The sequence below is a fragment of the Molossus molossus genome, unplaced genomic scaffold (genome assembly GCF_014108415.1).
Source record: "Molossus molossus isolate mMolMol1 unplaced genomic scaffold, mMolMol1.p scaffold_m16_p_1, whole genome shotgun sequence".
NCBI classification, from domain to species: Eukaryota; Metazoa; Chordata; class Mammalia; order Chiroptera; family Molossidae; genus Molossus; species Molossus molossus.
In genome coordinates, this window is record NW_023425344.1 from 170,981,076 (window position 1) to 171,002,684 (window position 21,609).

A 21,609-nucleotide genomic window follows, 5' to 3' on the forward strand; every position below is an offset into this window, starting at 1 on the left:
GAGGTGATACCTCATAGTGATTTTGATTTGCATTTTCCTGATTAGTGATGCTGAGCATTTTTCTTATAGCTAGTCACGATTTGAATGTGTTCCTTGGAGAAATGTTTATTCAGGTCCTTTGCCCATTTTCAATTGGATTTTTGCTATTAAGTTATATTAGTTCCTTATATATTTTGGATACTAACCCCTTATGCAATACATAGTTTGCATATATTTTCTCCCATTTCATCGGTTGGTTGTCTTTTAAATTTATTGTTTCCATTGTTTTGTAGAAGCTCTTTAGTTTGATGTAATCCCACCTGTTTATTTTAGTTTTTCTTGCCTGTGCTTTTGGTGTCTTATCCAAGAAATCAATGTCAAGAATCATTTCCTTATGTTTTATCCTAGGAGTTTTATGGTTTCAGGTCTTACAGTTAAGTCTTTGATTCATTGAGAGGTTTTTTTGTGTGAGTGATGTAAGATACATGTGGCAGTTTTATTCTTTTGTATGTGGCTAGTTTTCCCAGTACCATTTATTGAAAAGGTTATCCTTTCCCCATTGTGTGTTATTGGTGCCCTTGTCAAAGATTAGTTGACTGAATAAGTGTAGGTTTGTGTATAGGCTCTCTATTCTGATCTACTCTCTGTATGCCTGTGTTTATGCCAGTACCTTACTGTCATGTTTTCATTGCTATAACTTTATTAATGTAACTTGCAGTCAAGTATGATGCCTCCGGCTTCTTTCTTAAGATGGCTTTGGCTCTTTATGGCTTTGTGTGGTTCCATACAAATTTTTTAAATAGTTTTTCTGTTTCTGAGAAAGATGCCATTAGAAATTTGAATTTTATTTAATTTTCTTTGGGTGGTATGAACAATTGAACAATATTAATTCTCCCAGTCTATAACATGGAATATCTTTCTATTTACAGTTCTCCCTTATCCATGGTTTTTTTGGCTTTCTGCAATTTTTACTACCCACAGTCAACTGCAGTCTGAAAATATTAAACAGAACATTTCAGAAATGAACAATTTATAGAAAGTTTTAAATTGCATGCTGTCCTGAGTAGGGTGATGAAATAAACATAGTCCCTCTCTCTCCAACTTGGGATGTCAATCATCCCTTTGTCCAGTGTATCCACACTGTCATATAATGCTCACGCATTAGTCACTTAGTAGCCATCTCAGTTATTGGATCATCTGTCATGGTATCCCAATGCTTGTGTTTAGTAGGCCTTATTTTATTTAATAAAGGCTGCAAAGTGTAAGAATAGTTGTCCTGGCAATTCAGATATACCAAAGAGCAAGTTGTCAAGTGCTTTCTTTAAATGAAAAGGTAAAAGTTGCTGACATTGCTAAGATCTACAGTAACAGTGAATCTTCTATCCATGAAATTATGAAGAAGGAGAAAGAAATTTGTGCTAATTTGCTAAAAGACGATAGTCATATAACATTTATTACAGTATGTTATTATAATTGTTTTATTACTTTTGTTAATTTCTTATTGAGCCTAATTTATAAATTAAACTCTATCAGGGATGTATATATATATAGGAAAACAACATAGTACATATAAGATTTGTTACTCTGAGGTTTCATGTATCCACTGGGGATCTTGGAATGTGACTCCTGTGGATAAGGGGGAATACTGTATTTGTGTCTTCTTCAATTTCATTCATTGGGGAGTTTTGTTGTTGTTGGTTTTTAACTGTATTTATTGGGGTGACATTGGGATTTTTTTTTCCTTTCCTTCTTTCACCCATCTCACCCAGCCTCCAATCCTCTCCCCTCTGACAGCTGTCAATCTGTTCTCTATATCCATGAGTCTGTCTCCACTGTGTTAGTTTATTTTGTTCATTAGATTCCATATATAAGTGAAATCATATGCTATTTGTCTTTCTTCATTTATAAATGTTTTATAGTTTTTAGTATATAGGTCCTTTACCTCCTTGATTAAATTTATTCCCATTTTATTGATTTCGATGCTATTGTAGAGGGGTATCTTTCTTAATTCCTGGTTCTGATAATTCGATGCTTGGGTATAGAAATGCAACTGATTTTTATATATTGATACTGCATCCTGCAACTTTACCAAATTTATTTATAGTTAAAACAGTTTATTGGTGCCATGTTGAGGGTTTTCTATATAAGGAAAATGTCACCTACAAATAGAAATTATTTTAATTCTCCCTTTCAGATTTGGATGCTATTTATTTTTTGCCCAATTGCTATGGTACTTCTAGTACTATGTTGAATAGAAATGGCAATTGTGGACATCCTTGTCTTATTCCTGACCTTAAATGAAAATCTTTTAACTTGCCCTGGCCGGTTTGGCTCATTGGTTAGAGCGTTGGCTCGTGGACCAGAGAGGTCAGGGTTTGGTTCCTGCTAAAAACACGTACCTCAGTTGCAGTTTGTCCCTGGCCCAGTTGGAGTTGTGTGGGAGGCAACCACTTGATGTCTCTCTCACATAGATGTTTTTCTCTCTCTCTTCCTCCCTCTTTTCCTCCCACTCTATCTGAAGATAAATTCAAAAAATGTCTTTGGGTGAGGATTAATAAAAAAAAAAAAGCTTTTAACTTTTCACCACTGAATATCATATTAATTGTGGGCTTGTCATTTATGGCCTTTATTTATGTTGCGGTACATTCCTTCTGTACCTAGTATGTGGAGCAGGTAGATACATTGACAGAATTGCAGAGGATTTTTATAAATCTTCTTGCTTTTTTATATATATTTTAATTTTCCATTAGAACGTGTATTATCTCTGTGTTTACACATATTGATTCATGAGTTGAGTTTGTGGAAATCCATTTATAGTTGACAACATATATAATGTTGGTTCTATACATGCAGATTATAAATGATTGATAGTTAAGTGTACTTGAAAAGCTTACATATTAAAAATTACTTGGAAATAGCAGTGTTACTATTTCAGAATAAACTTGTAGCAGTAGATTTTTATATCATTTTAGCATTAACATTTAAGTTTTAGAATGTACCATTAGTTTAACATATTTTGTGCTCTTTTTTTCTTTCTTTTTTTCCTTTGACTCTAGATCCTGATAGCCACTATTACCCATCTTTTGCCAAGTACAGAAGCTTCATCTTATGAAATGGACAAGAGGGTAATTAAATTTTGTTTGCTATTTAATATGGTTATATAGTAAAATATTTATATTTTAAAATTGCAAAACTATATATATTTACATGGTAAACATTAATTCATCTTGTATTTAAAATTGACTATAATGTGAATTATAGTTTTCTAATATTTAAGTGTAACAGATTATATTTTCAACCCAATTTTAAGTTAATCATAGTCATTTGATAAAGTCTTTGAATGTCAGTTGTAAGGAACATTGGAGGAGATTCTATTCATGTATAATTATTTTGAAATTAAGATCTGGTAGCTAGATGTGTACAGTGTCATTGTTTTAGGCCATCAGTAGATAGAACTAGAAAGTAGATAATAATGTATATACACACAGATATATATATATTTCTTTATCTTATATGTATTAAAATACCATGAGTTTATCCTGACACCTTTTATTCTAACATCACAGGGTTTAGTCTAGTCTTCCCTATTTCCATGTTTGTAACTCCTTGCTCCAACAGTGAGAAACCTAGCTTCCTTTATCCACAATATATGTATTTTGTGTAGTTCTAGAAAAATTAAAGCGGTTTTCTAATTAACATATGCCTTTGTATAGTTTACTATGAATGTAGTATATAATTCAAAAGCTGTGTTTAAAAGTTATTTGGGTGGGTTCTCCTTCCCTCTTTCTCAATCTCAGTGTGTTTATACACTTCATTTGAAATATAGTTCAGGTCATTTTTTTGTTTGTATTCCATTTTAAGGTCCCCACCATAATTTCTGTTTGTTTTTTAATTTTTTTAGTGCATGGTTTTTTACAGCTGTGTAGTATTGGTACTCCATTGTGTGAATGTAACATAGTTTATCTAATTCACTCTCTTATGTGTAAACATATAGATTATTTACAGAATTTTGCAATTATAAACAATGCTGCAGCAACTAGCTTTGTACCTATATTTTAACATTGTTGGATTGGGTCTTCAGGATATATTCCCAGAATTGGAATCGCTGGGTCAAAAGGTAAACAGATGTGTAATTTTGTTAAATATTGGTGTTTCTACAAGCAAACTATGAGAAATACCTGAGAGCCTAAACTCTGTGTATCATATTTTTTAATTTTTGCCAAATTGATAGGGAAACAATAGTATCTCAGTGTAGTTTTCATTTACCTTTCTGGGCTTTTTTTTTTTTTTTTTTCTCCTAATTTTTATTGATTTGAGAGAGAGAGAGAGAGGCATGGATGTGAGAGAGACATTGATCAGTTCCTTCCTGTACACACTCAACCAGGGATCGAACCAACAACTTGGGTATGTGCCCTCACCAGGAATCGGACTGGTGACTTTTTGGTGCACAGGATGATGCTCAACCAACTGAGTGGGCCACGCCAGCCAGGGCTACCTTTCTGTTTTTATAAGTCAGGTCAAATATCTTCTCATATTTAATAATGGCTTAATTTTTTATATTTTTTATTTTTGTGAATAGTCTATTCATTTCGTTTTACATTTTCTTCTTTTTTTAACCCATTTTATTTTATTCTTATTTATCTTTATTGTTGAATGTATTATACATGTTCCCCCTTTGATCCCCCATTGACCCCCTACTCCCCACTCCCGCCCCCTCTCCTGCCTTACCCACACTGTTATCTGTGTTCATTGATTATTCATATATGCATATAATTTCTTTGGTTTATGTCTTCCTGCTCCCCCTTCCTTTTGAGGTTCATCAGTCTAACAACCAGTACTTCTTAATCCCTTCACCTTTTTCTCCTATCCCTCCAACCCTCCTCCCTCTGGCAATCAACAAAAGTTCTCTGTATCTGTGAGTCTGTTTCTGTTCTGCTTTTTCATTTGGTTGGTAGATTCAATTGTTGATAGATATATATTTTTTGCCATTTTATTATTCACATTTTTTATCTTCTTCAAGAAGACCCCTCAACATTTCATATGATACTGGTTTGGTGGTGGTGAACTCCTTTAGCTTTTTCCTATCTGGGAAACTATATATCCATCGATTGTCAATAACAGCTTTGCAGGATAGAGTAATCTTGGTTGTAGGTCCTTGCTTTTCATTACTTTAAAGATTTCTTGCCACTCCCTTCTGGCCTGCAAAGTTTCTTTTGAGAAATCAGCTGACAGTCTTATGAGAGCTCACTTGTTGGTAACTAACTGCTCTTCTCTTGCTACTTTTAAGATTCTCTCTGTCTTTAACCTTTTGCAGTTTGATTATGATGTATCTTGGTGTGGGCCTGTTTGGGTTGATCTTCTTTGGGACTCTCTCTGCTTCCTGGACTTGTGTGTCTGTTTCCTTCACCAGTTAGGGAAGTTTTCTGTCATTACTTTTTCAAATAGGTTTTCAATTTTTTGCTCTCTGTCGTCTCCTTCTGGCACTCTCATGATGCGAATGTTGGTATACTTGAAGTTGTCCTAGAGGTTCTTTGCATTATTCTTATTTTTTTGGATTATTTTTTCTGTTTACTGTTCTGATTGTCTTTTGCTTCCTTATGTTCCAAATCAGTGGTTTGCTTCTCAGTTTCACCTACTCTACTATTGATTCCCTGTATTCTTTCTTTCAGTTAGTGCATCCTTCAGTTCTGACTGGTCCTCACTAATTTCCTTGAGCATCATTATAACCAGTGTTTTGAACTCTGCATCTGATTGATTGCTTATCTCTGTTTTGTTTAGTTTTTTTTCCTGGAGTTTTGTTCTATTCTTTCATTTGGCAGTGTTTTTTTGTCCCCTCATTTTGGCTGCCTCCCTGTGTTTGTTTCTATGTATTAGGTAGAGTTGCTATGTCTCCTAGGCTTGGTAGGGTGGCTTATTGTAGTAGGTTTTTGTAGGGTCCAGTGGCACAGACTCCCTGATCATCCCAGCTGGGCCCTCCAGGTTCACCCCTCATGTGTACTCTCCACCCTTCTGTTGTAATTGAGTCTTGATTGCTTTAACACGTCAGTGGGAGGGATTTACTCAGCCTGATCAGCTGCAAGGCATCTGGCTATGTCCACTGACCTCTGACTACCTTGGAAGATCTGCTGAACCAGGGCCCAAAATATAGAACAAGACTTAATTCAGCAGGGCTCTGGTACCCACTGAGTCCACTCCTTGATTGTGTTGCTTATGGAGGTGGTTGAGTGGTGGTGCTTTGACGTGGTCTGTAGCTGTTAAGTCTGTTATATGCATTTAGAAAACCTTCTTTATTATATGTTAAAAATTTGACAAATTACTTTACCTGGGATTTTTTTTTTTACTAGTTTACCTGTTTTTATTTATGTACACATGTTTGTGTAATTAAGTATATGCTGGCTCCGGGACAGGGTCAGCCACTGCCTGAATTCCACCTGGGGCCACCAGGCATAAGCTACAAAATGATCTGCAGATGGCTGCTTCTTGTGCTGGACTTGGAGGTGCCCAGGCAAAGCCAAGCTGTGAACCAAGTCTGGCTGCTTCTAGTGCCAGGCCTAGGGCCACTTAGTGAGAGGTATGGGGCTTGCTGAGACCAGGTGCTGCTTGTTTGAGAGAATTTAGGAAAATCTGAAACAGGATCCAAGATAGGCCAATCCTATTATAAAGCCACTCACTGGGAACAGCTTGGGTAGGCTGGAAAGTTGGGTGGGGCGGGGCCTCGGAATCACCAGGGCGGGGCAAATAGTGTGATCCAGGTTGCTGGAGTCCCAGATATGGTGCTGTCTGCCTGCCCCATTGGGGAAGGGCTCACCAAAGGAACAAAGGCCTCCGCCAGCATGTCTGTCCCAGGGAAAGCTGCCTTTCCAGCCCTCACCCTGATGCCAAACAAGTCAGTTCTTTCCTGTATATCTCTGGTACCTTTCAAACTGACTCCCCCATGCTGGAACCTGTAGGGAGCATGTCAGAGTAAGTCTGTGTAAGGGCCCCTTAAGAGGAACTGCCTGGGACTCCAGAAGCCTCAGCCTCCCTCTGCCTCAATTCCCCCTGGTTTTTAAGGCCAAAAGTTATGGGGACTTCTCTTCCTGGCACTGGAACCCTGGGCTGGGGGCCCTGGTGTGAAACTAGGAACCCTCACTCCTCAGTGAGGGCCTTCACAGCTGAAGTATCCCTCCTGATTTTGATCTGCCACATGTGGGTGTGGACCAGCCCATCTGCACCTCCACCCCTCCTACCAGTCTCAATGTGGCTGCTTCTTTAATTTCATAGTTGTAGGACTTGCATTCAGTTTGGATTTCAGGCAGTTCTGAATGATGGTTGTTCTGTAGTTTTGTTGTAATTTTGATGTGGTTGTGGGAGGAGACAAGGACTGCATTTACCTGTGCTGCCATCTTGACCAGAAGTCTCTCCTTTTACATTTTCTGACAGGTTTGTGTGTTTTTTCCTGAAATTTTTACATATTAGGAATATTAGCTCTTAACTGTGATAAATGTTGCAAATATTTTCTCCCTTTTTTTGTCTTTTGATTTTGTTTATGGTGGTTTTTTGTTTCATGTGTGGGATTATGGAAAATAATTTTTTTTGTATGTCAATTTATCTTTCTTTCATTGTGTCTGGATTTCGAGTCAGATAGAAAACCTATCACTAAACCCTGGATAAAGTGAAATTTGCCCATGTTTTCTTCTAGTATTTGTATGATTTTATTTTTTGTGTCTTTATCCCTCACTTATTTGGAGTTTGTTATATTTTGAGGTAGGAACCTACTTTTTGTTGTTTTTCCAGTGGATTACCAGATTTCTTAGTTCCATTTAATAAAAAGTTCATCTTTGGTTAGTGAATAATCAAGTTCTATAACTACTTGGTCTGTTTTTTGAGTTTCTATACTAACAGTTCTCAACCTCTTTTTGTAACAAAACTCCTTTTAGTTTTGTTAAATGTATTGAGAATCTCAAGTAACTTTCATTCATATTAATTATATTTTGTCCACTTGATCTGTCTTGTACTGAAAGTGATGTGTTAAAGTCTCCCATTATTAATGTTTTTATATTTCCTTGCATCTGTTGTAGTTTTTGCTTTATGGAAGTAGTCACTGTTATTTGATACATAGATATTCATAATTATTTCATCATCATTTTGAATTTATGCATTTTGGCTTCAATTCTAATTTGTCTTCTATATCGTTGCCTTTCTGAATCTTCTGGTTTAACTATATCTCTAGAATACAACATATACTTGAGTTTTGCTATGTGAATCAAAATGAAAATATTTTTCTTTTATTAGGCAAATTAAACCCTTCTGATATATTTTTTTATCTCACTTCATTTTATGATTATTATGCATATATTATATTTTCTGTGTTTCTTTCTCTACATGATGTATTTTCCTTGTTCTTCTTTTATTTAAGTTATTTTTGGTATTTAAAACATTTTATACTTTGTTCTTATGGTTACCTTTTTATTTATACTTACTTTAATGCCTTTGTTCCCTTGCTTTCTTACTTAACCTCTTACTATCTGGTTTGCAATTATTTAATGATTTTCTTTATTTCCTATCTATTGCCCGTATGTTAATAAGTGAACTTATTTTACTTTTCTGTCTTCGCCTTCATTTTTAGTTACTTTATTTCTACACATAACGTACAGCATGTCATATAACAAATGATTCTTCCACACTTATCTCTTTTATATTTTTAAATCTTAGACCTATAATTAAATATATCATATATTCACCATTAGTCTTTTTGCTGCGATTTCTCGATCAACTTCTTAGTTGGATATTTTTTCTTTATTTTTGAAGTTTTAGCAGGATATGTGTTGAGAGTTCATTATTGGATGTAAGTTTGTCCTGGCATCTGGTGGGCCTTTTCAATATGTAGATTTCAGGACCTTCTTATGTGTAAATTAGATATTCTTCTTTTTCCCTCCATTTCAGTCATTTTTCTCTCTGACACATATTTACTTTTTTCCTTAACTGATTTTTATTCTCTTGTTTTGCCACTGTTCTTCAATGTCACTTGTTTTTGACTTTTCAAATGTATTCCTCCTTGGGCATTTTATAATTCAGGCTTCATTTCTAATGTGATTTTAGTTTAGTTTAGTTTAGTTTAGTTTAGTTTAGTTTTTTTCCTGATTTGAGTTCTTTTTAGTTTTTCAGTTTCTGATTGAAGAGGGACTTTTATTTTTCCCCCATATCTAAATGCCTGTTTGAAAATATTTACATTAGAATGTTAATATTACAGTTTTCTTTTGCTTCAGGGTTGGTCACTGAGAGAGATGCATCAGCTGAATTGCTTAGATTCTCATGTTTTCTTTTTATAATAGTTTTGTATAGATGAATACTTCCTCTGCATATCTGTGGACAAATTTGGCTACTTGGGGTGGTTTACAAGATTCCTACTTCAAGAACTTTCTTTTCTGAAAGTTTAACAAAGTATAGTGTCTTTTTATTGGATGGTGCTTTTTAAGGAGGAGAAAAATTATAGGTCCAAAATTTATTTTTAAATTTTAAGACTTGCAGGATCCTAAATTTCTTTTTCATTTTACTACGTTTTCCACAGCATTTTTCTCATTTCCCTCTTAACATTCTTCTCCCCAAAAACATTACCTTTCCTGTGTGTGCTTTTAAGTTTTTTCTTTTTACTCAATACTCTCTCTAGCAGTAGACTTTTTCAGTATTCTCTCACTTGTGTGTATGTTACACGCTTGTTGAATCGGCTCTGACACCTGGCAACCCTATGAATGGGATGTCTACAATGTCCTGTCCTCTGCAGCCCTGCTCAGCTTCTGTAGACTCATTCCCATGGCTTCTTTTGTGGAGTCAACCCATCTCATGTTTGGTCTTCCATTTTTTCTGCTGCCTTTTGTTTTTCCCAGCAGTATTGTCTTTTCCAAATAACCCTGATTTCTCATGATGTGCCCAAAGTAAGACAGCTTCAGTTTTGTCATTTTTGTCTCCAACAATGTTTCAGGTTAATTTGCTGTAGAACCCACTGGTTTGTTTTTCTTGCAGTCCAGGGTGTTTGTATAGCTCTCCTCCAATAGCATATTCCAAATTAATCCATTTTCCTATCAGTCTTCATTGTCCAACTCTCGCATTTATACATAGTAATCGGGAGTAGGAGGGTGTAAATGATCTAGCTTTGGTCTCTAAGGACACATCTTGGCTCTTAGTGGTCTTCTCTAATTCTTCCATGCTGCCCTTCTAAGTCTCAGACTTTTCTTGTTTTCTTGGCTGCAGTCTCCATTTGAATTGATGACTGAACTAAGGTAAGCAGAATCTTTAACAATTTCCATGTTTTTGTTATCAATATTAAAGTTGTGTATTTCATCTGTAGTCATGATTTTTGTCTTAATGTTTAAATACTGTTCTGCTTTAACACTTTCTTTTACTTTAATCAGAAGTTGTTTCAAATAATTGCTGCTTTCTGCCAGTAAGATGGTGTTATCTGCATACCTTAAGTTATTGGTATTTTTTCACCAATTTTCACTTCTTTCTCTGAGCCTACCCCATTTTTTCATATATATTCTATGTACATATTCAGGTAAATTGCACCTTTATTCGACACCTTTGCCTATAGGAAACCATTCTGTCTCTCCATGGCTTCCTCTGCACAACATAGGTAATACTTCAGAACAATCAAATGTTGAGGCATGCCCATAGCTTGATTGTCACAATCAAAGGTTTCACTGTGGTCTATAAAACATAGACTAACCTTACTATACTCCTTAGCATCTTATTTCTTGAAGTTTGGGGTGTATATTGAATGCTTCCAGTCTCTAAGCTATTGTTTTGTCTTCCATATTTGTTAAAATATTCTTGTTATAATTTTGACAGATTGATTCTCTGTGGCTTGAAATAATCCTATATATATTCCATCTACCCCTGGTGATTTATTTCTTCCCAATACTTTCAGGGCAGCTTTCACTTCACTTTTAGAATTACAGGTTCTTCCTCATAGGAATCTTCTTTCTCCTGGTCAGATAATGTACTTGTCCCTCGTTCTGCATTCCTAATCTGGATTTGAATCTCCCTTTTATTTCTTGAATCTTCTGGTAGAGATCTCTTATTTTTTATTTTCTTGTTGTTGTTGTTGTTGTCGTCTTCTGTTTCCTTACACTGACTATTATAATAGTTCTTTTTGTCTCTAAGTTAGAGTCGATGATAAATTGCATTCAGGATTCTAACCCTGCTTTTGTAACCGTTTACTTTTGCATTTCACCTACCTCTAACGTTTTTTAGTGTTTATCATTCATCTCTATTTTTATTTTTTACTTCTCTCATTGTTTTTCCACATGCTTCCCTAATAATATTTCTAATCTCAGTCCACAGTATGTCTGGTTCTCAGTTAATTAAGTTTAACAGTGCAATTCTTGTTTTTTTATGTGGAGTTTAAATCCATCCTGAATTATATTTTGGCACAGCAATTCTTTTAGTGTTCTTCTTCAGCTTTACTTTCATGTTTGATATTAACAGGTCATGGTCAGTACCACAGTTCTCACACCTAGGGTGGTCTTTTTATTTCTGAGTGGTTTTTAGGTTTGTACCTAGTTCCCTTCTCTTTTTCAGTTTTTCCCAAACTGCCATTGCTCTTTATGAAAGCTTGCAATAGAAGAATGGGAAAAAGCTTCCTAGGATTTGCTGTATATTTTCTACTTACACATAATTTGAAATATGGATGTTCTGTTTCCTGATTAAACTGAGAATGTAAATTTTGGGATGTCTTATTGGTTCTTTTTGTTCTTCATTGTTCTTTTGGAGGATATGTTGGGAGATTTAGACCAGCATTACTCCTTGAATTGGAGAATTGATTGGTCTTTTAGTCTAAAAATCAACAGATCTCTTACCGCTACTTGATTGACACTTTTATGGCACTAATTGTGATTCTTTACCCAATAATGGACCAAATAGGTACTGCTAGTTTACTCCACATTTTGGATTAAATTGTTTTGTGTTTTTTTTTATAACATCCATTTGTTGAAAAGTATCCAGTGGAAAGATTTATTTTAAAAAATTAGTAACAGTTTCAGAAAGTGGTTGAGATAAGCCTAGTCTTTCTGGCTGGATACTCAGTGTGGTATTGTTAAATTAGAAGAATGTGGAAGTGATTGTAATATGCATGGACTAACAGCTTTCATTTGTATTCTGTTCATTGGGCAGTTAAATAATTATAGCTAATTGACTTCTATTGTTTTTTATGCTCAGTGTTATTTATTTATTTATTTTTGTTGTTTTTAATTAAAGAAATTTAACATTGCTGTTTTTATTATTTTAAGGTTTCTTGTGCTTGCACTAAAATATAAGAAAGAAACCCACAATAATGTTCATCTAAAGCATCATAAAAGTTAGGTCTAGGTAAATATTAATGTTCGAATTTAGGATTGATAATTCTTGAAATAATTTTGGAAAACAAAAAAAAAAATTGGTGAATTTTTCTTAAGTATTAAGCTGTTACTTTATGAGTTTACAATAATAATGATCTTTTTTTTGTTGTTGTTACAGTTGGTGGTATCTTTACTTCTGTGCCTTCTGGACTGGATCATGGCCTTACCTCTGAAGACGCTGCTCCAGCCAGTACATGCTACGGGAACAGAAAATGATAAAGTAGAAAAATCTGTCCTCAATTGCATTTATAAGGTAAACATCTTTGCTCTATTATTTATTTGGTAGTGAAGGGTTTATAAAACCTAAAGAAATAACATTTCTTGGTATTTTCATTTAATGCAAGGGTGTGTTATAAGAATGTAGATTTATCTTAACACTACCTAAAATAATTAAAAAGTAGTTTCTTCAATACACTATTGTTTTATTGCCAGATTTTGAAAGGAGTCAAATCTTTGTTGAATATAAGAATTATTAGTTAAATTTTACTCCTTTTTAAGTATTAAATTTTACCTTGATTGAAGAGCTAAATTTTAAACTACAGATTTTTAAAATTTTATCAAGCTCTTGTATTACCATTGGACTTCTTCTTCTTTTACTTTCATTTATTTTTACTGAAAAGGAAAACTTGTATGTTTCCCCCTATATTTTCAGGTATTACATGGATGTGTTTATGGAGCTCAGTGTTTTAGCAATCCAAGGTATTTTCCAATAAGCCTGTCAGACTTGGCATCTGTAGATTATGATCCTTTTTTGCATTTGGAAAGTCTTAAAGAACCTGAACCTCTGCACTCTCCTGATTCAGAACGATCTTCGAAACTCCAGCCAGTCACAGAAGGTAAAATGAATTTTCTTCAGGACAATATTGTTGTTTGGGTTCTCTCAAGGCATGATTTGAGGCCTTGGGTAGAAATAATGAAAGAGGATGGATAATATACATTTTACTTTGTAATTGTTTACCTCATCATGTATATTACTGCAAATTTCATTTTTAGTTTAGGAAATAACTTCATAAACACAATTACTAAAATTATATGTGATGACATTTTGTTCATACTTCTAGCTAAGTTATTTTGATAACTTTGCAATATTTTACTTTATACATCATAGGATTCATATAATTGAATAAGAGATTTAGCTTTGGAGTCTAACAGATGTGGTATTGAATTCTGACTCTCATTTAATAACTGAGTAACTATGTCTATATCCTTGTTTGTACAATGAGGATAATAATATTTATTCCCTCATAGGGTCGTTTTGAGTACTAAGTAAAGTAATATGTATAAAACCCTTTGCACAGTTCTTGGTCCATAGTGAAGTCAATAACATATTTTGTAAAGCTGCATTGCTTCTACATTCAGAGTTTACTATCTGATATAAGGGGAAGTTATAAACAAATATAGCCTTAAGAGTATAAAAATAAAAGAAAATTAAAGATACAGAGGTAGCTCAGAGGAACCCAGTTTATTGAAGGGTTTTAAGGATTTGATATGCATGATAAAATTAGTCTTAAGAGCACTTTGATAATAGTATTTTACAGGAGTTGGTAAATTATGGCCCACACTTGCCACTTGTTTCTATAAATAAAGTTTTATTGGGACATCTCCATGTTGTTTATGTATATGTCATTATGGCTGCTTTTGCGCAAAAGCAATAGTGTTAAGTAGTTGCAACAGGGATTTGGTGGCCTATAAAGCCAAAAATATTTACTGTCTAGCTTCTTACAGAGAAGTTTGCTGATCTCAAGTATGTTAGATTGATTTTAGAGAACTTAACCCAGGAGTAGAGAGACAAAACATGAGGCTGTTGCAATAGTCCAAGCAGAGTTGTTGTTTGCTTGCTTTTTTTATCCTCACCCGAGGACATTTTTGCATTTATCTTCAGATAGAGTGGGAGGGAAAGAGGGAAGGAGAAAGAGAGAGAAACATCAATGTGAGAGAGACACATCGAGTGGTTGCCACCCACATGACCCCAGTCGGGGCCGTGAACAAACTGAAACTGAGGTACGTGCCCTTAGTGGGAACCAAACCCAGGTCTCTCTGGTGCACGGGCTGACGCTCTAACTGCTGAGCCCAGCTGGCCATGGCCAAGCAAGAGTTGTTAAAGGCGCCCAACTAGTGTGACTCAGTGGTTGAGCATCGACTCATGCACCCAGAGGTCGCTGGTTTGATTCCCAGCCAGGGCACATGCCCAGGTTGTGGGCCCAATCCCCTGTGTGGGGCACACAGGAGGCGGCCAGTTGATGTTCTTTCTCATCAATGTTTCTGTCTTTCTCTCCCTCTCACTCCTCCCTCTCTCTAAAACTAAATAAATAAACAAATAAATAAATAAAAACTTAAAAATAAAAAAAGAGTTGTTAAAGGCTTAAATTAGATTTCCCCCAATCTAAACCAAGAATATGAGAAAGCTCAGAGGCTTGGGAGGGGAAATGAGGAGGACAGTGCTGGAAATGGTTTAGTTTTGGGTGCCTATTGGATATTTACATGAAGATATCTAGTGGACAGTTTGTCATATATGCAGATCTAGATTTTAGCAGAGAGGTTTTTGTTAGGAATATGTATTTACATGTGTGTGTGTTCTGCGGAGAAAATGTTGGGAAGGAAGGAAAAACAGGAGAGAATAGTTTTTCAGAAACAAAGAGAGGAGAAAGATTTCAAAAACACAGGCCGACAGTATTAAATGATAGGTCAAGTATAAAAACATTGACAAGTATGTCTGCTTTAGTTTCAGCAGAGAAGTAGGAGGCAGAAGCGGATGGCTGTGGGTTGAGGAACAAAAAGGAGTTAAGAAAGTGTACTGTGGAGCCATCTACCGAAACTACTCTTTAAAGATGCTTGACTATTAAAATATAGAAAAGAAAAGTGATAAAACAGTAGGTAGGATGAGGGATTTTTAAGGATGAAGAGAGCTGAAATTAATTATAAGCTTAGAAGGCTGAGAAGGAAGGTGAAAAGATGATTATCATTAGAGTAGTGAAATTCCGGACAGGTGAGTTGGAGAGTATAGGTGCTAATATTAAGCCCGTCTTCTGAGACCAGAAATAAAAAGATGGAAGTAAATTAAGGGGATTGAGAGAAGTTATTGAGGGCCTGAAAGAACATGAAAACTACAAAGTTTTGTTTGCACCAATATACATTCAGTATATTGGCAGAAACACAAACTATGGCTTTCACAATATTGGTATATGGTTTAACTGTGGAATCTAGTCTTGGTAAAGATTGACCTGATACTAGGAAATGACTAATAAGTTGGAAGAAAATGGAGTGAACCACTGAGTCAGATAGTAGACGTGGTTGGTAATAAGAAGTTAGAACAATGATTCTCAGCCTGGGCTTCACTGAATATTGATGCTCTGATCCCATCAGTAGACATTTTGATATATTGATTTGGGATTGCTGGGTATTTTAAAAGCTTTGCAGGTGATTCATATTCAGCCAAGGTTTAAGAACACTAAGGGGACAGTTTTTTAAATGAGTTTTTAAGCAGTGAAACCTCTTCAAATTTTACATGGAAGCCAAATTTGTAAAACTTTTAAAAGTAGAGTTGCAGCAGGATAGAGGCTGGGATCCTGCTGACTCCTTTCCTATCTGTGTCCAAGGGCTCAGCAAAACAAAATTGGGAAATCACTGGACTAGGGAGGTGTAGTCAGAAAGTAAGCTATAAAGTAAGAGTTTGAGTTTTAAAGGCAGAATAGTTATAAATGATTAAAACATCTAGGATGTGACCATGATAGGGTTTGGGGTTGACCACAAGTTTCTAATAGTTTGTCAAATGTACAAGAAAAGTAGCTCAGATATAATAGAGATATACTGGACAGTACATTATAGCAAAATAATTTAGATAATAATTGATATCACAACTTATAATTTTTTCTTTAGATTTGGCATAGTAAAATAGAGTGTTACTTTATGTAAAAACAATATGACAACAGTTGCTTTTTGCATGTAAAAATTTTTTTATTTTTCAATTAATTTACAAAGTGATCACCTTAATATTTTAAGTACCCACTTAGCACCATACTTAGTTATTACAATTTTATTGACAGTATTCCCTATGCTGTACTTTACATCCCATAACTATTTTATAACTACCCATTTGTAGTTCTTACTCCCTTCACCTTGTTCACACAGTCTCCCAACTTCCTCCACTCTGGTAATCATAACTTTGTTTTCTGTATCTATTTCTGTTTTTCTTTCTTTTGTTCTTTAGCATCTGCATATAAGTGAAATCATATGGTATTTTGTTTCTCTTTCTGCCTTATTTCACTTAACATGATACTGTCTAGGTCCATGCATGCTATCAGAAATGGTAAGATTTCATACCTTTTTATGGCCTAGTAATATTCCATTGTATATATGTACCACAACTTTTTTTTATCCACTTGTCTATTGATGGGCATTTTGTAAAGGTGTAAAATGATTAAAGTTTGATTCAGTGCAGTGTAGTATATTTTTTAAACAGTGAAATAAAATGGTTTACTTATGTAAAGGGAGGTTGTAATGTATTTCATATCATATTTACTGTACTATTAACAAATAGTCACTTTAAAAGATACAAAGGTAAAGATTTAAATAGATGAGTTTTATATCGAAACCAAATACTCTGTGGTGTACTATTCTCTAAATGTATTCTGTCATTCCCTTTGGACTTTCTTAAGGTATTAAGGATCAGATAAATGCAGAACCTTTTAGGAAGAGCTGTGAACTAACAGCAGGTGATTCTGTGATCTGTAGTGACTACATGCTGCGAGTTTGTTTTTTTTTATGTAGTGAAAATGACTAATCACTGTGCCCTTGTCTGAGGCATGCTTCATCATCTTCAAGTACTTTTTTGGCCAAAGATTTCTAAACATAGAGTGTCCCTAATAAGCTCAGTATTGGATTGAACAAGTCTGATTTCAGAACTATTGGCAGGAGGAGCTGTAATTATTAAATTTACTGAAGAATAGAGCAAGGTAGTGAAGTTGGCTTTTTGTCAAATGGCAGTAGTCTTATTAGCAAAAAGTCATCATTTGCAGGGTCGGAGTGAAAGGAGGCTCCAAAGAATTCATTCTGTCCTAATTATAGTTTCACCTATACATATTATGCAAAGCTAATATTTAAAGCATTTGCCAAAATTAACTTCCTCTGCATGTTCTATTACAGTGCAGTGAATTGCAGCAGCTTTTTATGTCTTGTTGCTTTTGTATGCCATAATAATCTGTAATTATGGGTTTGCTGCAAATGCTGTTAGGTTTGTTTAATCTGACAATCTGAAAAGACAACCCTGAATAGACTTTTTAAATGAATTCTACACAAAGCCTTAGAAGCATCGATATCTTCATTTTGCATATTCTCACAAGGCTGGTTAGTTTAGAATTTCATTTTGAATTTCTAAATTATAGAATTTCATATTTTCTTTATATCTAAGTAGATACGTAGAAGAGAGGTATGTATGTTCTATAGTTTATATCTCACAAATAAATCTATTTTTCCAATTAACAAGTTGAGAGATTTTTTTATCATTTTTGTTTGTATATTCTAAACTTAGAGAAGGTACTTAGGAAAGAAAATGTTTCTACCTATATCTGAAATCTGATTTTTTTTTTTTTTTTATCCTCACCCGAGGACATTTTTTGATTTGTTCAGATAGAGTGAAAGGGAGAGAGAGAGAAAAAAACATCGACGTGAAAGGGACACATTGAGTGGTCGCCACCCACACGACCCAAGCAGGGCTGGGGACAAACTGCAACCAAGGTACGTGCCCTTAGCGAGAACTGAACCCGGGTCTCTCCAGACCACAGGCCGACGCTCTAACTGCTGAGCCAGACCGGCCAGGGCTCTAAATTTATTTTTTAAGGGTTCTGAATATTAATGATTATGACAGATTTGTGAACAAGCTCATTTAAATTGCATTCCCACTATTTCTTTCTTTGGGAAAAGCATCTATAGACAGACTAGCACCTGAACTTAGAGGTTTGTGTTTTAGGGAAAGCTGGTTCATTCTTACAGTTTATTTACAAGCAAGTTTAAAAAGGAACTCATAAACCTATGTTATTTGTAATGCTCTCAAAATTGAATAATTTCAATTGTTTCAGTTATGTCTAACTTTGTATATGAGTTTTCAATTTATTTTTACAAAAAAATTGTGTTATTCTTAGAGAAAAAAATGAGTCTTATGTGATTTCTCTGTGATCACAGAGCAAGCCAGAGAAAAGTCAAGAATTCTTCTCTTTTCTGTGATCTATTTCTATTAAATTATACTCTTTTGCTTCTTCAGAAATGTTCTGTAAAAACAGATTTCACTGCTTAAATATAACAAGTCATCTTTTTAAGCATATCACTTTAAAGAAAGAGTAGAAAAGTATTTTTCTACATCAAAATTTAAAAATATCTTTAGATATAATTTTTTGTGCCATTTAAGGTAAGATTTAGTCTTATTTAAAAGAGCATTTCAGTTTGTCATGGCCATTTATTTAGTAATTTATGGTAAGTAATACTTTTTTGAAGTTACTGTACACAGGAAAAATTGAATTTAGTGTTTGCATATGCCATAGTGATTTGCAAAAAAAAAAAAGAGGGCAATTGAACAAAAGATAAAAAATTATGGAAATTAGAGTTGTGGTAAAGATGGAAAAAACATTGAGCTGGGAAGCAAAAGACCAGTACTGATGCAAAATCTTCTGTAACAGGCAAATCCCTCAACTTCTGTGAATCTATTTGTCCTTGTGTGCAAAATGAGAAGTATTGGCTAGATTATCTTTAAGGCCCCCTTATATTGTTAACATTTATTATATTCTAAGTTATAATTAGAGAGGAAAAAGCAAGTCACCCCTCTGTTTCTCATCAGCTAGTGACATATCTTTTTACTTTGCTTATAGTCTTGAAAATGTAGAACTGAATTAAGGTTAATTATTTAGTGTTGTCTAGTGTAGAATAACGATTTTCAGAACTAGCCATAAATATAATAGCTTGAACAGCGCAATGTAATTGAGTTTTTAAGTAAACTGAAAAATTTTCATATGTACATGTGTATAGACATAAAACTTGATTGATATAGGAAGAAGATTGAAATTTTGATACTCGGTAACACTTCAAAATCATTCAGAGCCCAAAGAAAACTGTTTGTTTGTTTGTTATTGTTGAAAGTATTACAGATGTCCCTCTGAAAACTGTTTTTTTTATAGAGTGGAATAATGGAGAAGATGTTATTAGTATTAGTGGCATAGTAGCTGGTTTGTTGCTAACTCCACCTGTACCTAGTGGTGTTGGCTCTGAATCTTGATGCCTATAACCCTGAAAAAAATGTAATACTATTCTTCTCTCTAACCTATTTTAGAGTAATCATACCAGCAATGCACAAGCTAGTCTCCTTATAAACATTAAACATTGGATTTGTTGAGGTATAATTTACATAAAATAAAGTTTATCCTTTTTTAATGTAGGAATTTTATTATATGTCGATTGTGTTGGTGGCTACACAGTTCTATACAGTTACCAGAATTCATCACAAAGTACACTGAAAATTAAAGAATTTATTGAATATAGATAATACTTTGATCATCCTATATTTATTCTGACAACTAGACCGTAGCATACCCAAAGGATTAACTTTCAGAATATAAACAGCCCACTCCCTGCAAATGGCCAGGTTTCAGGCTTGATCCCCCAGTAAGGGGCATACAGGAGTCAGCCAGAAAATGTTTCTAATCAATGATTTTATCTCCCTCTCTCTTTCCTTCCCTTGCTCTGAAATAAATTTAAAAATATATATATAACATATTATATATATATTTTATATAAATATATAAAATATTTAAAGCCCGGCCAGTGTGGCTCAGTGGTTGAGCATTGACCCATTCACCAAGAGGTCACCAGTTTGATTCCGTCAGGGCACATGCCAGGTTGTGGGCCAAATTCCCAGTGGGGGCATGCAGAAGGTGGCCAGTCAATGTTCTCTCTCATCGATGTTTGTATCTCTCTCTCCCTCTCCCTTCCTTTCTCTCTAATAATCAAAAAAACTGTTTATAAAAATATAAACAATACTCAGATCATTCTGTAACTGTTATAGAACAATACAGAGATGCAGTCATTCTGTAATCATATCTATAACTAAGACCTGAACACCATAAATACACACTTACAAACTAAAATCCTCTTCCTACATGAATGATTAGTACTTATTTACCAGTGGCAGATCTCCTTCCATCTTCTAGATGAAAAGTATCAAGATAAATGTCACCGAGTTGCCCCACTTCTTGACACCACTCATTCCTGAACTGCTTTCCACGTCAACCCTCCTTAGAATGACACTGGCATTCTTGGACTAGTGGACTCTTGACAAGTTATTGTCAATCTCCATTTTCTTCTTCCTCCCTTTACTCTCTCTTTTTGTGTTCTCTCTCTCTCCTCCCCTTCCTGTCCTCCTTCTTTAGGTCCTGCCATTGGGCACCTTGCCTTTTTATTATTATTATTACTATTGATTTTAGAGAGAGAGAGATAGACACATCCATGAGAGAGAACATTGATTGGCCACCTTCTATATGTCCCCCACTGTGACTTTCACCCACAATCTGGGCATGTGCCCTGACAGAGAATTGAATCAGTGACCTCTTGGTACATGGGTTGATGCTCAACCACTAAACCACACTGGCTGGGTGGCACCTTGCCTTTTTAGTCCTCATATTGTAATGTTTTTCTGAGTTTTTTTCTCTTTTACTATCTCCTATGATTTTTTTAAGTTACATGGATAATGCTCCTTTTCTATTTGCTTTCCCTAATGTGCTTAAGGAAGGGAAACGATGCTTCTTACATACACAACTCACTGCTTAAACTAGATCACAATGCCCCTGAAGAATACTTCAGGGAAAAAACACATGCAGGGCCATAAAATATTTGTTTCTTCAAAGTAAATCTTCCTTGTCATATACTGGCTACACTGACTTGCTGTTTAAATTGATCCTAAAGTTTAGTGAAAGATCAGTTTTCTCTGAAAACTTTTACATAATCGATAAAAGCCATAATTAAGTGACATTTAAGGCATGCTGCAAACTGTTTCTGAATCTGCTCATGAGATAAACTTATCAGTTGGATTTCATTGGCTTTCTAATCTATGTGCTAAGTGATTTCAAATGATTTCTAATACTTTTGAAGTATAATGTACATTTAAAGGCTTAAGTTTAAATTAAGAATCCATAAGCAAAAATTTCAGGAAGGACTTCCTTATAAAATTAAGAGCAAACCTTCAGTGAAGAACAGTTTTCTTATTTGCCATCATTTC

General features: G+C 34.7%; 1 protein-coding gene across 9 annotated transcripts in view; it reads left to right on the forward strand.

The window, feature by feature from the left end:
* RALGAPA1 (Ral GTPase activating protein catalytic subunit alpha 1) overlaps positions 1-21,609 on the forward strand; it is a 294,638-nt gene that overhangs the window by 162,253 nt on the left and 110,776 nt on the right. For all 9 annotated transcript variants that reach the window (XM_036275297.1, XM_036275307.1, XM_036275315.1 and 6 more), the window contains 3 exons: positions 3,036-3,104; positions 12,472-12,606; positions 13,006-13,189. In XM_036275297.1, the coding sequence (XP_036131190.1) occupies positions 3,036-3,104; positions 12,472-12,606; positions 13,006-13,189 (388 nt within the window). The remainder of the gene's footprint in view (positions 1-3,035; positions 3,105-12,471; positions 12,607-13,005; positions 13,190-21,609) is intronic.